The sequence below is a fragment of the Lathamus discolor genome, chromosome 3 (assembly GCF_037157495.1).
Source record: "Lathamus discolor isolate bLatDis1 chromosome 3, bLatDis1.hap1, whole genome shotgun sequence".
Taxonomy (NCBI): domain Eukaryota; kingdom Metazoa; phylum Chordata; class Aves; order Psittaciformes; family Psittacidae; genus Lathamus; species Lathamus discolor.
Window position 1 is genome coordinate 7,766,920 of NC_088886.1, and position 13,206 is coordinate 7,780,125.

General features: G+C 47.9%; 1 protein-coding gene across 1 annotated transcript in view; it reads left to right on the forward strand.

The window, feature by feature from the left end:
- Positions 1-5,968: 5,968 nt before the first annotated feature.
- NRDC (nardilysin convertase) overlaps positions 5,969-13,206 on the forward strand; it is a 28,520-nt gene continuing 21,282 nt past the window's right edge. Inside the window, exons 1-4 of the mRNA XM_065673352.1 lie at positions 5,969-6,309; positions 10,890-11,205; positions 11,397-11,478; positions 12,053-12,206. Coding sequence (XP_065529424.1) covers positions 5,987-6,309; positions 10,890-11,205; positions 11,397-11,478; positions 12,053-12,206 — 875 coding nt within the window. The 5' untranslated portion in view covers positions 5,969-5,986. The remainder of the gene's footprint in view (positions 6,310-10,889; positions 11,206-11,396; positions 11,479-12,052; positions 12,207-13,206) is intronic.

Genomic DNA, 13,206 nt, shown 5'->3' on the forward strand with positions numbered 1-13,206 from the left:
TGTGTTGCTTTCAGAAATCTTTACTGTGACATGATTTTGGTTGTGTGTGGGTGATCTAGTACTGAACGTGTGATTTGTGCAGCGCTAGGAATGTGGTTGTTGCATCTAAACCCCTGAAACTGCAAAATAAAGACAAATGTTGTTACCAGGCATGGCCAGAGAGCTTGTGTGCTAGCATTAGGCAATCCTGAGTGTGTATAAAGAAGGTATCTATCTCCTTAATGCTTTTAAAATACATCAAACCGCACCGATCTTTTTTGGACAGGGTGATGATCCTTAAGCCAGCAGTCTGGAATCTCTATGAAGAATTAAAACAGAGTAAAGAGAAGGATTATTTGGCCAATAAATGAGCAGTGCAGTGTTCTAATTGTAGAAGGAGCAGGGTTTAGGGCAACTTCTGTGTAACTAGCAGCAAGAAATAAAACCTTGCACAGCAGCGAGTGATGATTTTGAGCTGTGGCAGGTATAACGGAGCACCTCAGTGCTAATGATGATGTTTCATTTCAGCAACTCAACAGTAAAACAAAAAGGATTCAGCAGAAATGGAGTTTCAGTTCTTTTGTTTTACTTACTGTTTTGTCCTAGCAAAGAGAACTTTCCCTTTTGTACCTAATGTATAACTGTGTTTCATTGTGTTCCGCATACATTCTAGGCAGTTCAAGCCAGGCTGGGCAGAACTGTTGTTTACAGGACAAGCCAGAAGTAGCTACGTGATGGCATAGTCCAAAGATCTGGAAAATACAGGGAGAAACGTAGTATTTAGTGCAGAAATCCTGCAGTTTATTTCAAGTAAGGAATCAAATCAACACACACAACTGACACACCTCTCCCTTAATATATATTTTATGTATCTTGTCTTACTTTTGTACTAAAGGATGAGAATGGATGCAGAGAAAGCCTTTTGCCTTAAGTGGCATGCAGCTGATTTCAGTAATACCAGCAAGTCAATAGTAATTTTTACTTGTATTAACTTGTAAGAGACAGAATGTGAGGCAATAATGTATTATTGAGGCAAGGGAAATAATAGACTTGCTTGCCCTGAAGACAAACGCCAAATTCTTGATTTGGTCTCATATAGAACCTTCCATGTGACTGGAAGTGGCCTGGGATAGTAGTGTTGATAAACCAGTGTGGTTTGAGACCAGTAACAAGTGGTGTGAGACCAGTAACAAGTGGTGTCCCTCAGGGATTGGTGTTGGGACCGGTCTTGTTTAACATCTTTGTCACTGACATGGACAGTGGGATTGAGTGCGCCCTCAGCAAGTTTGCCGATGACACCAAGCTGTGTGGTCCGGTTGATACGCTGGAGGGAAGGGATGCCATCCAGAGGGACCTCGACACGCTTGTGAGGTGGGCTGAGGCCAACCTTATGAAGTTCAACCATGACAAGTGCAAGGTCCTACACCTGGGTCAGAGCAATCCCAGGCACAGCTACAGACTGGGCAGAGAAGAGATTCAGAGCGGCCCTGCAGAGAAGGACTTGGGGGTGCTGGTCGATGAGAAAATGAACATGAGCCGGCTTCAGTGTGCGCTCGCAGCCCAGAAACCAACCGTATCCTGGGCTGCATCAAGAGGAGCGTGACCAGCAGGTCGAAGGAGGTGATCCTGCCCCTCTACTCTGCTCTCGTGAGACCTCACCTGGAGCATTGTGTGCAGTTCTGGTGTCCTCAACATAAAAAGGCCATGGAACTGTTGGAACAAGTCCAGAGGAGGCCACGAGGATGATCAGGGGACTGGAGCACCTCCCGTATGAAGACAGGCTGAGGAAGTTGGGGCTGTTCAGCCTGGAGAAGAGAAGGCTGTGTGGGGACCTCATAGCAGCCTTCCAGTACCTGAAGGGGGCCTATAGGGATGCTGGGGAGGGACTCTTTGTCAGGGACTGTAGTGACAGGACAAGGGGTAATGGGTTCAAACTTAAACAGGGGAAGTTTGGATATAAGGAGGAAATTCTTTCCTGTTAGGGTGGTGAGGCACTGGAATGGGTTGCCCAGGGATGTTGTGAATGCTCCATCCCTGGGAGTGTTCAAGGCCAGGTTGGATGAAGCCTTGTGTGGGATGGTTTAGTGTGAGGTGTCCCTGCCTATGGCAGGGGGGTTGGAACTGGATGATCTTGAGGTCCTTTCCAACCCTAACTATTCTATGATTCTAGATCAAAGAAGGGATACCAGAAGGTGAAAGGAAGGAGGTGACTGCTCTTCACGAGCTTTGCTCTACGGCTTGTACCATACAGCACTGAGAGCATAGTTCACAGAATCACAGAATCCCAAGGGTTGGAAGGGACCTAAAAAGATCATCTAGTCCAACCCCCCTGCAAGAGCAGGGTAACCTACAGTACATCACACAGGAACTTGTTCAGGCGGGCCTTGAATATCTCCAGTGTAGGAGACTCCACAACCCCCCTGGGCAACCTGTTCCAGTGCTCTGTCACTCTTACAGTAAAGAAGTTCTTCCTGATGTTAACGTGGAACTTCCTATGTTCCAGTTTACACCCATTGCCCCTTGTCCTATCACTGGATATCACTGAAAAAAGCCTAGCTCCATCATCCTGACACCTACCCTTCACATATTTGTAAACATTGATGAGGTCACCCCTCAGTCTCCTCTTTTGCAAGCTAAAGAGACCCAGCTCCCTCAGCCTCTCCTCATAAGGGAGATGTTCCACTCCCTTAATCATCTTTGTGGCTCTGCGCTGGACTCCTTCAAGCAATTCCCTGTCCTTCTTGAACAGAGGGGCCCAGAACTGGACGCAATATTCCAGATGCGGCCTCACCAAGGCTGAGTAGAGGGGGAGGAGAACCTCTCTTGACCTACTAACCACTCCCTTTCTAATGCACCCTAAGATGCCATTTGCCTTCTTGGCCACAAGAGCACATTGCTGGCTCATGGTCATCCTCCTATCCACCAGGACCCCCAGGTCCCTTTCCCCTTCACTACTTTCCAGCAGGTCAACCCCCAACCTGTACTGGTACATGGGGTTGTTCTTCCCCAGATGCAAGACTCTACACTTGCCCTTGTTAAATTTCATCAAGTTTCTCCCCGCCCAACTCTCCAGCCTGTCCAGGTCTCGCTGTATGGCAGCACAGTCCTCTGGTGTGTCAGCCACTCCTCCCAGTTTTGTGTCATCAGCAAACTTGCTGAGGGTGCACTCAGTTCCCTCATCCAGGTCATTGATGAAAATATTAAACAGCACCGGTCCCAGCACCGACCCCTGAGGAACTCCACTAGTCACAGACCTCCAGCTAGATTCTGCGCCATTGACCACAACTCTCTGCCTTCTTCCTTTCAACCAGTTCTCGATCCACCTCACTACTTGATCGTCAAGCCCACACTTCCTTAGCTTATCTATGAGGATGCTGTGGGAGACAGTATCAAATGCCTTACTGAAATCAAGAAAAACTACATCTACCGCTCTACCATCATCCCTCCACCTAGTCACTTCCTCATAGAAGGCTATAAGGTTGGTCATACATGACTTCCCCCTCATAAAACCATGTTGGCTGTTCTTAATGACCCCCTCATCCTTGATATGCCTAGTGATGGAGTCAAGAATAAGTTGTTCCATCATCTTTCCAGGGATGGAGGTAAGGCTGACCGGTCTATAATTACCCGGGTCCTCCTTCTTGCCCTTCTTATAGATTGGTGTGACCTTTGCCATCCGCCAATCCTCAGGCACCTCGCCCGTTTCCCACGACTTACCAAAGATGATGGAAAGTGGCCTAGCAATGACCTCCGCCAGCTCCCTCAGCACCCGTGGGTGCATTCCATCCGGACCCATCGATTTACAGCTGTCCAGTTTGCATAGCTGATCCCTAACCCAATCCTCATCTACCAAAGCAAACTCCTCCTTTGTCCTGACTCCTTCTGGGGCTATAGAAATCCGGGGCCCTCGGGGAGAGTCTGCAGGAGTAAAGACAGAGGCAAAGAAGGCATTCAGCACCTCTGCCTTCTTTATATCCTCTGTCTCCAGGGTACCCACTTCGTTCAGCAGTGGGCCTATATTGCCTCTTGTGTTAGTTTTATTTGCTATGTATTTGAAGAAGCCCTTTCTATTGTCTTTAACCCGACTAGCAAGATTGAGTTCCAAGGAGGCCTTAGCTGTCCTAATTGCCTCCCTACATCCTCTAACAACTGTCCTATATTCCTCCCAAGCGGCCAGCCCCTCCTTCCATAATCCATAGATTCTCCTTTTCCACTTGAGTTTGCCCAGCAGCTCCTTGTTTAACCACGCCGGTCTCCTAGATCCCTTACTTGACTTCCTACTCATTGGGACGCTCCGATACTGAGCTTGGAAGAAGCAGTCCTTGAATGCTAACCAACTATCTTGAGCCCCTTTACCGCCTAGTACACTTTCCCATGAGACTTCCCTTAGCAGTTGACTGAAGAGGCCAAAGTTGGCCCTTCGGAAATCCAGAACTGTGGCTTTGCTAGGTATTCTATTCCTCCCACACAGGATCCTAAACTCCACCATCTCATGGTCACTGCAGCCAAGGCTGCCATTGACCGTCACCACTTCGACCAAACCCTCCTTGTTGGCGAGTACTAAATCTAGCAGCGCTGCTCCCCTAGTTGGTACGTCCACCATTTGCATTAAGAAAGCCATACATAGGCTCTGGGGTAGAGATGGGTCTTGGCTTCCATCTTGTGGAGAAATAAAGCACTAAATTATCTTCCTAGACATCCAGTCTAATTTGTCATCCCTGTACCTCAGACAGCCGCTCGCATTTGTATTAGCCTCTGATCCCTTAACCGCTTTCGTAATCTGTTTTGCAGTCAACACAGACTCACACATATACACACATAAAATAACTAATTCTGGTATTACAGGAACAGCAGAAAACTTTAACATGGAACAATGCCAAAAGGGATGTGATACATACAAAGGCAAGCTTCCTAACAGGTCTCAAAGCGTTACAAGGAAGAGGATCTTGGCAGCGTGTGCCCTTTGGAAACGCTGGGTTCAAAGAGAACAGGCAGCGTTCCTGGGGTCAAGCCTTGGAACTGCTGTATGGGCACTGCGGTTTCATAGGGGAAAAAAGCATATTGACAGGTTGGCACGGACTAGGCCATGCTAAGAACAAACACAGCCTTCTGCTGAAGCCATGGGTACAAACTTTAAGCTATTAAGGAAACCATTATGGAAAGCAAAACCCATTTTAAACCAGTCAGCAGCGCCCACAGACGCTGTATGTCGCAGAAGACCAGCGGTACTGCTGGTTGACACCAAGCGGCAAACTTCAGTCTGGCTCACGTTAGTGCCGGAAAACGCCACCCGGAAGCCGGTTTTGCTCCGAACCCCAAGAACAGCCACATTCGTTTAAACTGAGTCAGTGTGGGTGCGGCTGGCTTTTCTAATGAGGAAAGCTGACGGCACCGCTCCCCTTCGTGCCAAGCTCACCCCGGTCTCGGAGCTACTCCGGGCTGCGGGGCCCTGCACGCACCCCGCTCCGCCCGGCTCGTCACCCGCCCACCCTGCGCTGAGGCGAGTACGGGGTACCCTCCCTAGCGCAGATTGCGCGAGCTGATTGGCCCTCTCACAATGAGCGACAGCTGATCCAACCAATAGAGAACGGAAATGAGAGGAGAGGGCCGGCCCCCACGGCCGGCTGGTGGAGCATTCCAACGCAAGAGGGGGGGAGGAATATATATACCGGAACGCGCGGGCCCAGGGGCGAACTCCCGGGACCTGTCTCTGTTCTCCTGCGTCTCCCTCCATGCTCTGATGTCCCCGTCCTCCTGGCCTGATTCCTTAACGGGGCCGCACTTCCCTTCCCCTCTCTCCCCACGTATGGTTTCCCCCCGCCCCTCCCACGCCACCGGCATTCTCTCCACCAATCGGAGCCTCCCCTGCCCAAGTGCTGCCCTGGGATTGTTCCGTTCCCTCCGCCCGGCGCCGCGGCGGGCGCTGACTGGTGTGTTACGGGAGGACGTCACTCGCCGCTGCTTCCTCGCGCGGCGCCGGGCGGGGGCAGCCGGCAAGCGGCGGCGCATGCGCAGCCTTGTGGCCGCCTTCGCACGGAGGGGCCGAGCGGCAGCGGCGGCCCGCGGCCTGGCGGGGGGCGGCCGGCCCGTGCGTGCCGTTGCCCAGCCGCTGTGGTGCTGCGCGGCCGCCGCCATGCCCGGTAGGAACAAGACCACGTCCAACTACAGCTGCCCGGAGCTGGCGGTGGGGCAGCAGGCCGGCGAGGGCAGCCGCGACGCCAGAGGCCGCTCGCCTCTCGGGGAAGAGGAGGCCCGAGGGGAGGTCGGTCCCGGCGCTAACCTCGGCGATTCCGACATCGTCAAGTCCCCCAGCGACCCCAAGCAGTACCGGTAGGGAAGGCGGCTCCGAGCTTTCCCCCTCTCCTTAGGGGCCATGGGCCCGGGAAGGTTTAACGTGGCTGGGGGGAGGATGAGCCGCTGCCGCTGAGGCAGCCCCCGGCTTGGTGTCCGGAATGGGCTGGGGCCTGATAGCCGAAAACCGGCCCCGGCCGGCGGGAGGAGGCGGTGCGGGGCTGGGTGCAGCCTGCCCCGTGTCCCGGGCGCTCCCGCATGGCTGCAGCCTCCCGTGCTTGGAGTCAGGCTTCTTTTGAGCAGGGGCGTAAGGGGCCTCTCTGTGGACAACGGGGCTGGGGGGTCACGGGTGTGCTCCCGCTGAAGGCGGCTGGCTGGCTGGTTGTGTGCGGTAGCAGGGCTTGTGTGGACAGGGAAGATCAGTACCCGTCCAAAGCCCTCCTGTGGTGCTGTGTGGTCGGACAGCAACACCGAGGTGTTACCTTGTAGCCCTTGTCCAGGCAGCTCCGTTCCAAAAGTGTTGAGCTGAAGCGTGAGATGCAGCTGGAGTATTACAGAGCAGGTACCGGCTTCTGTTGCTCTTCCCGTTTTAGATGAGCTCTCAGGTTTTAACACAAACGTGTCTGTGAACTGAGACAGCAGTACTTGTGTGCTGCTGCTTGTGGTTTTGTTTGTGTATTTCTGTGTAATACCCCTTGAAGTCCCAATGAAGATCACTTTCCTCAGCCTCTGTGGCCTTAAAGTGAGACTGCTGAGAACACCAGTGAAGGCTGAGTTGTTTGGGTGCTTTAAGGCAGTCATTCTTGAAGAGACGCTGTTATAACTTCTTTCTGTTAGCAGAAGGGTATTCAGCCCCTATTAGAAATGTTTATCTTTACTTTTCATGATGTCCGATCTGTGCAGCCAGTGGAGAATCTGCCGAAGCCCGGAACTGAGGTTTGGGTTTGCGGTGACGTTGGTTGGCAGTGAAATTCCCTGTGTGAACAGGACTGTGCCGACTGGCTTGCAGAGAAACATGGTCTCTCTCTTCTTGCCCTATTTCCTTGCTGCTTTCCCTGGGTCTCTGCCCGCCTCTCCTGCTGGCATTCTTACTCATGCATCATTGCAGGAGCCTTGTTTTTCTGCACAGTTCAGAGTTACAGATGCTGTTACGTTAGGACACTTCTGCCTTTACTACCTGAAGCAGCACAGTGAGGAAGCTTGGGAAAGCCCATGGAAAACTGTCACTGGCTATCTATTTGGAGGCTCAGGAACCTCCTCTGCAGGAAGAGGGTAGTTGAGTGTGTTTGCTTATAGCATAAGGTAAATTAATACCAAAATCCTCCTGCTGTCTGTTCTTGGCAGATTGTTTTCAGTTGGAACTGAAGTGTCACATCTTTTCAGGCTGATTTCCATGTGCAGGAAGGGAGCCTTGCACACCGCAGACACAGGCGTTACCCTTAGGAAGGAGAACTTGTGTGTGGCTGAAAGTAAAGCATTCCTGTGTCCGCGAGCTGTATTCCAGACTGCCGAAGTAAATGTAAAGGCAGTTGATTTGATGATCCATATACCCTTTCTCACCACCTGTTCGTGCATCAGTGACTGCAGACTGGTCACAGTGAGCTCAATGTGCCCATCTGGTGACATCAGTCTTAATATAGTGCGAAATGTTATATTTTATCCTCTCAAATACAGTGATCATAAAACCAGAGGAGCTCTGACAGGGGATCAAGAATGGTTTTTTCAGAAGTGAGTTTGTTGGGATTAAAGTTATGTAGCAATGAAGGATGGTTTTGTTCATTAGAGCCATGAGTGGGGAGTTATCCCTACCAGAATGTATGTTTTATTTAAATTCATCCATATATGGAATTTTGTGGCCCTGTATTTGCTTGTTTTGGGTGATTTGGAGGATGAAAACACTTCTCTAAGTGTTTACCATGCTTTGATATGTATTTCAATATTTATTATTTAACTGCTAAAGAATTATCATTGATATAAGAAAAAACATTGGGTGAGAACAATCCTGTTTTAAACATATCCAGGATGTTTAAATAGTATTTTTAAGAATTTTGAATTTATTTGTATCTAAGTCTTTATTTTATATTTAAGTCTTATTTGCACTGATGTCTGTATAGTCCTTCAAAAGAGCAATTGGCCTATGCTTGTTTCTGTTTCTACATTACATGATTGCATTTTTTGTCCTGTATTTTGCATACTAGTTGATACTTATGTATTGATTACACTTGACCTTTTCCATTGGACTGAAACATGGAAAAAGTAAAGAACACCTATGTCAGTTGGTGCCTCTGCTCAGTATAAGCTAAACTGTTCTAGATTGTCCTGAAGTGAAACCTTATAACCTTCAACAGTGGCTTAGTTCAGTTGTTGCCTGGCTGCTGGGTGCTTGCTGGCCTAGTACCCACAGCCTGAAGATGAGTAATGTGAAATGGGTGTCATCAGCTCCATTAGTTTAATAGAGGCATGGGGAAAGGATCAACAGGAGCTACTGGATACACCTGGCTGAACAGCTTTATGGCAAATGGTTCTTCTGGAAGAACAGCACTGTTCTGTTCTCTGCTCTCCATGACTATTGATTGCTATTTCATTTATAGCCATGAAAACACAAAGTAGAAAGTTGTGTGCAAAGGTGAAGAAGATAATGGTTGTGCTGGAAGACATGCTGTAGAATGTTGATTTGTCATTGTCTGGGACTTTTGCTCTCAGCTACCCAGTGGCTGAAATGCCCAAGTGTACAGTCTGTTTTCAAGACCTCTGTGCATTCAGAAGTGCCACAGTTGCATAATGTGACATACATACATGATGCAAAGGGGCTTTCAGCATCTGTGGATGAATAACTTTGTACCCAGATGTTAACATGGCTCTAGTACTTTCTATACCTCCTGCAGTTAGTCATAGCGCATCCGTGAGTTACACACTATGTGCTGTAGCTTGAGCAAGCAAAAATGCACTTGTGCTTTTGATTGGAACAAAGCCGTACTGCTCAGCAGTCCTGCAGCAAGCAAAATGGGTGTGTGAATGGTTATGAGACCCCGGCCCTGAGAAAGTGCTGCCAATTCTCATTGCATGAGAGGCCACAATTCATAAACTTCACACAACTATTAAACATTTGTTCTTTAGCTTGTTTTCATAGACTCGGTAGTTTAAGAAGTGTGGGTTTTGTCTCAGAACTGCTTAACTCTTGTCACGATGCCTTCTTTCTCCCTTTCCTCCAAATATGAAATTCAGCTGGGAGAGAAGTACTCCAAGTAACTAGTTTCCAGGCTGGTTTGCAGAGCTATAGCAGGTGGGCTGCAGCTCTAGTAGACAGCAAACCTTGCACTCTCTTCATATTTTACATGGGAATATTGAGAATAACACCTCCTTTTATTGCTGGCAAACACCGACATTGCACAATGATAATCACGAATGGAGCACATGAGAAATTTCTTGTGAGAAATTTTGGGAACCAGGGACTGGAAAACGCATGAAGGGCTTTCCTTGCTCTTTTGGGTACTCGCCATGTAACTTGAGCTGGAAATCACTTTGTGGCTTCTGCTACATAGTTACAGCAGTGGCCACATTGCGGAGTTCTGACCGGGTATGAACTTGGGAGGTGGGCTAGATACCCTTGAAAGGTCCCTTCCAACCCAAACTGTTCTATGGTTCTATGCTCTGTAGCTCAGATTTTTCTGGAAGGTGGGATGTGACCGTGGGTTTGTTTCATACAAGCAGTTTTCTTTTTGCTGGATTAGTTACCACCAGTCTGCATCACACCAGTTCGTAGGTTGGATAGAGTACTTTCTGGATCCAGCGTTCCTTCCTTTCTGCATCTGGTGCAAGCTCCCAGGAGGGGTGCTCTGGCTAATCTGTCAAATTGGGACTGGCTGTGCCAGATCTGGTGGAAAACAAACACTGCTGAGAGTTCTTGCAGTGCAGAGCACTGGTGCATGCAGCCCTCAGTCTGACACGTTGTAGGCTGGGGCTGGACACAGGGCCTGTGGGGTTTTTAATATCTATGCATGCACACACTTGTATAAAAGATTCTACGTGCACACACTGAGAACTCTGTGTATGCTGCTTCTTGATAGTAACCCGAGCAGCCCGCTGTGACTTACTCTATTAAGCCTGCAGAGGAAATCTTTCCTTTCTAACACATCTAGTGTGTCTGTGGACCCCATTTCATAGAAACCATTGATAAATCAAATAATGTGGAGTCTCTGGGGCCTATTTAGTGGAAAAGACTAAGATCTTTACTCTGCCAAGAGCCTGACAGCGTAACAGGCTACTGAAGTTTGGGTCTGCTGATTCTGAGTGCATGAAGTTTTCTCTGAGAGGTAGTACTGAAATATTGCACAGGAAGCGAAATAAAAGCCCAAATCAGTGGCCCTGACCTTAAGGGGAGAAGGGCTCCTGCTGCTACCTTGAACTGCTTCTTTCTTACTCTCCTACCCATTGAATAGCAAAGACTGTTTTTACTTTGTGCTTTTACACTGCTCAGCTTCAAAGCTACCATTAGATTTTCATTAGGGAGCCTCAGTTGAAGAGCACAGAACTCTTATGGGCAATACAGAGATTTTTGCAATTCTGAAAATTCAGATTTGGGCAATAAGCATATTGATTGCAAATAATTGTTCTTTCAGGTATATCAAACTGCAGAATGGCTTATCTGCACTTTTGATTTCGGATTTGAATTGCTTGGATGCTGCCTCAGCTGCTTCATCTTCGGAGGAGGAAGATGACGATGATGAATCTGAAGAGGAAGGTGACGAAGATGATGACTCTGGAGCTGAGATTGAAGATGGAAGAGAAGGGTTTGATGATGAGGACTGTGATGAGGGGGATGACAGTGAGGATGATGATGGAGAAAATGAGGATTTCAATGATGCTGATGACAGTGATTTAGAGGAGCTGGCTGAAAAGGAAGAGACGAGAAAGCGAGGCTGTACAGAAAAGCAGGTATGTACTTAAAGCTATAGGGTAAAAAAATATATAGTAAGCTTTCCTGTGGTTTGAAACCTTGTCATTAAGCATTCAGACTAAACCTCCTTTTTATTGTGCCTGTCCTGATTGATTTATCTTACACTTCCGTTGTTTTCCTGAAGTGTTTCTTGAAGCAGCTTTTACTGAGAGCGTTGTATTTTCTCTAGTCTGCAGCAGCCCTCTGCATTGCTGTTGGCAGCTTCTCTGATCCCGAAGATCTGCCTGGGTTAGCACACTTCCTGGAACATAGTACGTATCTGCTCCTATTTCATCTTCTTCAGCTTCAATGCAATATAAGTTTTATGTAGCTCTAAATTTCTGTAGTATTTTAGTATTATTTTCTATTTCAGCTACCCCAGAATTTATTTGCTTTACTTAAATACATTTGTGATTTTATAAATATACTGACTTAGTAAGGAACTTGTAATACAGGAGAAGATGTCTCACCCTTTGGCAGGCTATGCATTAACATGTATTAACATTCTTATCCACTAAATGGGGGGGGGGGGGGGGGAGCGTGTTACCTATGGCTTTATAAACTAGGTTGGATCTCTTCTGGATACCTTTATCTCTTTAGTAAAGGATGATGAATTAGTAACACAGGAACAGAAACTACATGAAGTTTCTGAGCGGATGCATCTCAAAATACTTCTCTTGACTGAGGCCAAGCAAGCCTCTGTTATTTCCAGTCTGATTGGGTCTGCTGCTAAAGGCAGATTACAGAGTTGTTATTTAGTGGTCGTGCTGAGGAGGGGTTGCTACAGCTGCCATTAGGAACATCAGGTTAATGTCATCTTGTAAAGCTTGCTGATTTTTGTTCCAGTGGTTTTTATGGGCAGTTTGAAGTACCCAGATGAGAATGGGTTTGATGCGTTTCTGAAGAAACATGGGGGCAGTGGCAATGCTTCGACTGACTGCGAGCGGACAGTCTTCCTGTTTGATGTGCAGAGGAAGTACTTCAAAGAAGCACTGGACAGGTAACTTCATACAAGTGGCGATTAGGAGTTAATGAATGTTTGTATGTGCTTCAGGAGCTTGGGTGTAGCTGTTCAGTTCTTCATTTTGGGATGATTAAGGCTGTTGCTGAACTTCCATAGGTACCTGCCCTACAATAGTGGTTATTGAATATAAGGAAATACTATTTTCCTTTGGGTATATTCCTGCTTCTTTGAAATACTGCTGGTGTGGACTATGTAGGATCTGTGTGTAAGTCTTAATCACAGAATCCCAGACTGGTTTGGGTTGGAAGGGACCATCCATTTCCAACCTCCTGCCACAGGCAGGGACACCTTCCACTAGAGCAGCTTGCTCCAAGCCCCTGTGTCCAACCTGGCCTTGAACACTGCCAGGGATGGGGCAGCCACAGCTTCTCTGGGCACCCTGTGCCAGCGCCTCAGCACCCTCACAGGGAAGAACTTCTTACTAATATCTAATCTAAATCTAGATCTAAATCAGTTTAAAGCCATTGCCTATTGTCCTGTCACTACCTGCCCTTGTAAAAAAACCCTCTTCAGCTTTCTTATAGGTCCCCTTTAAGTACTGGAAGGCTGCTTTAAGATGTCCCCTGAGCCTTCTCTTCTCCAGGCTGAATGCAGCTTTTTGATCATTTTAACTCCCTTAAGCTAGTAGCATTGATGATGGGAGAAATCTTATGCAATGTGACAACTGTTCAGAGGGGAAGTGCTCCCAGAATCCCAGTGACTCATGCTTTGAAATATCTGTCCTGATAGACCTAGCGTTCTTTCCTAAATTTCTTTTTGGTTCCAAATCTGATCCCTCAGGGTGGCTGGGAGGGCAGCCTGGAAAGTTATGATACAATGTGTGCCTCAAAAGGATACATTTAACCCAACCCTGGCTGTTCAGTGAAGAATGTATCTTTTGCCAGAAAGCTTTAACTTGCGCTTTGGTGCTGTGGGATGTGTTGGCACAACGGAGATCCTTCATAGTCTCCTTCAGTGAGACAAAATCACTCGCAGA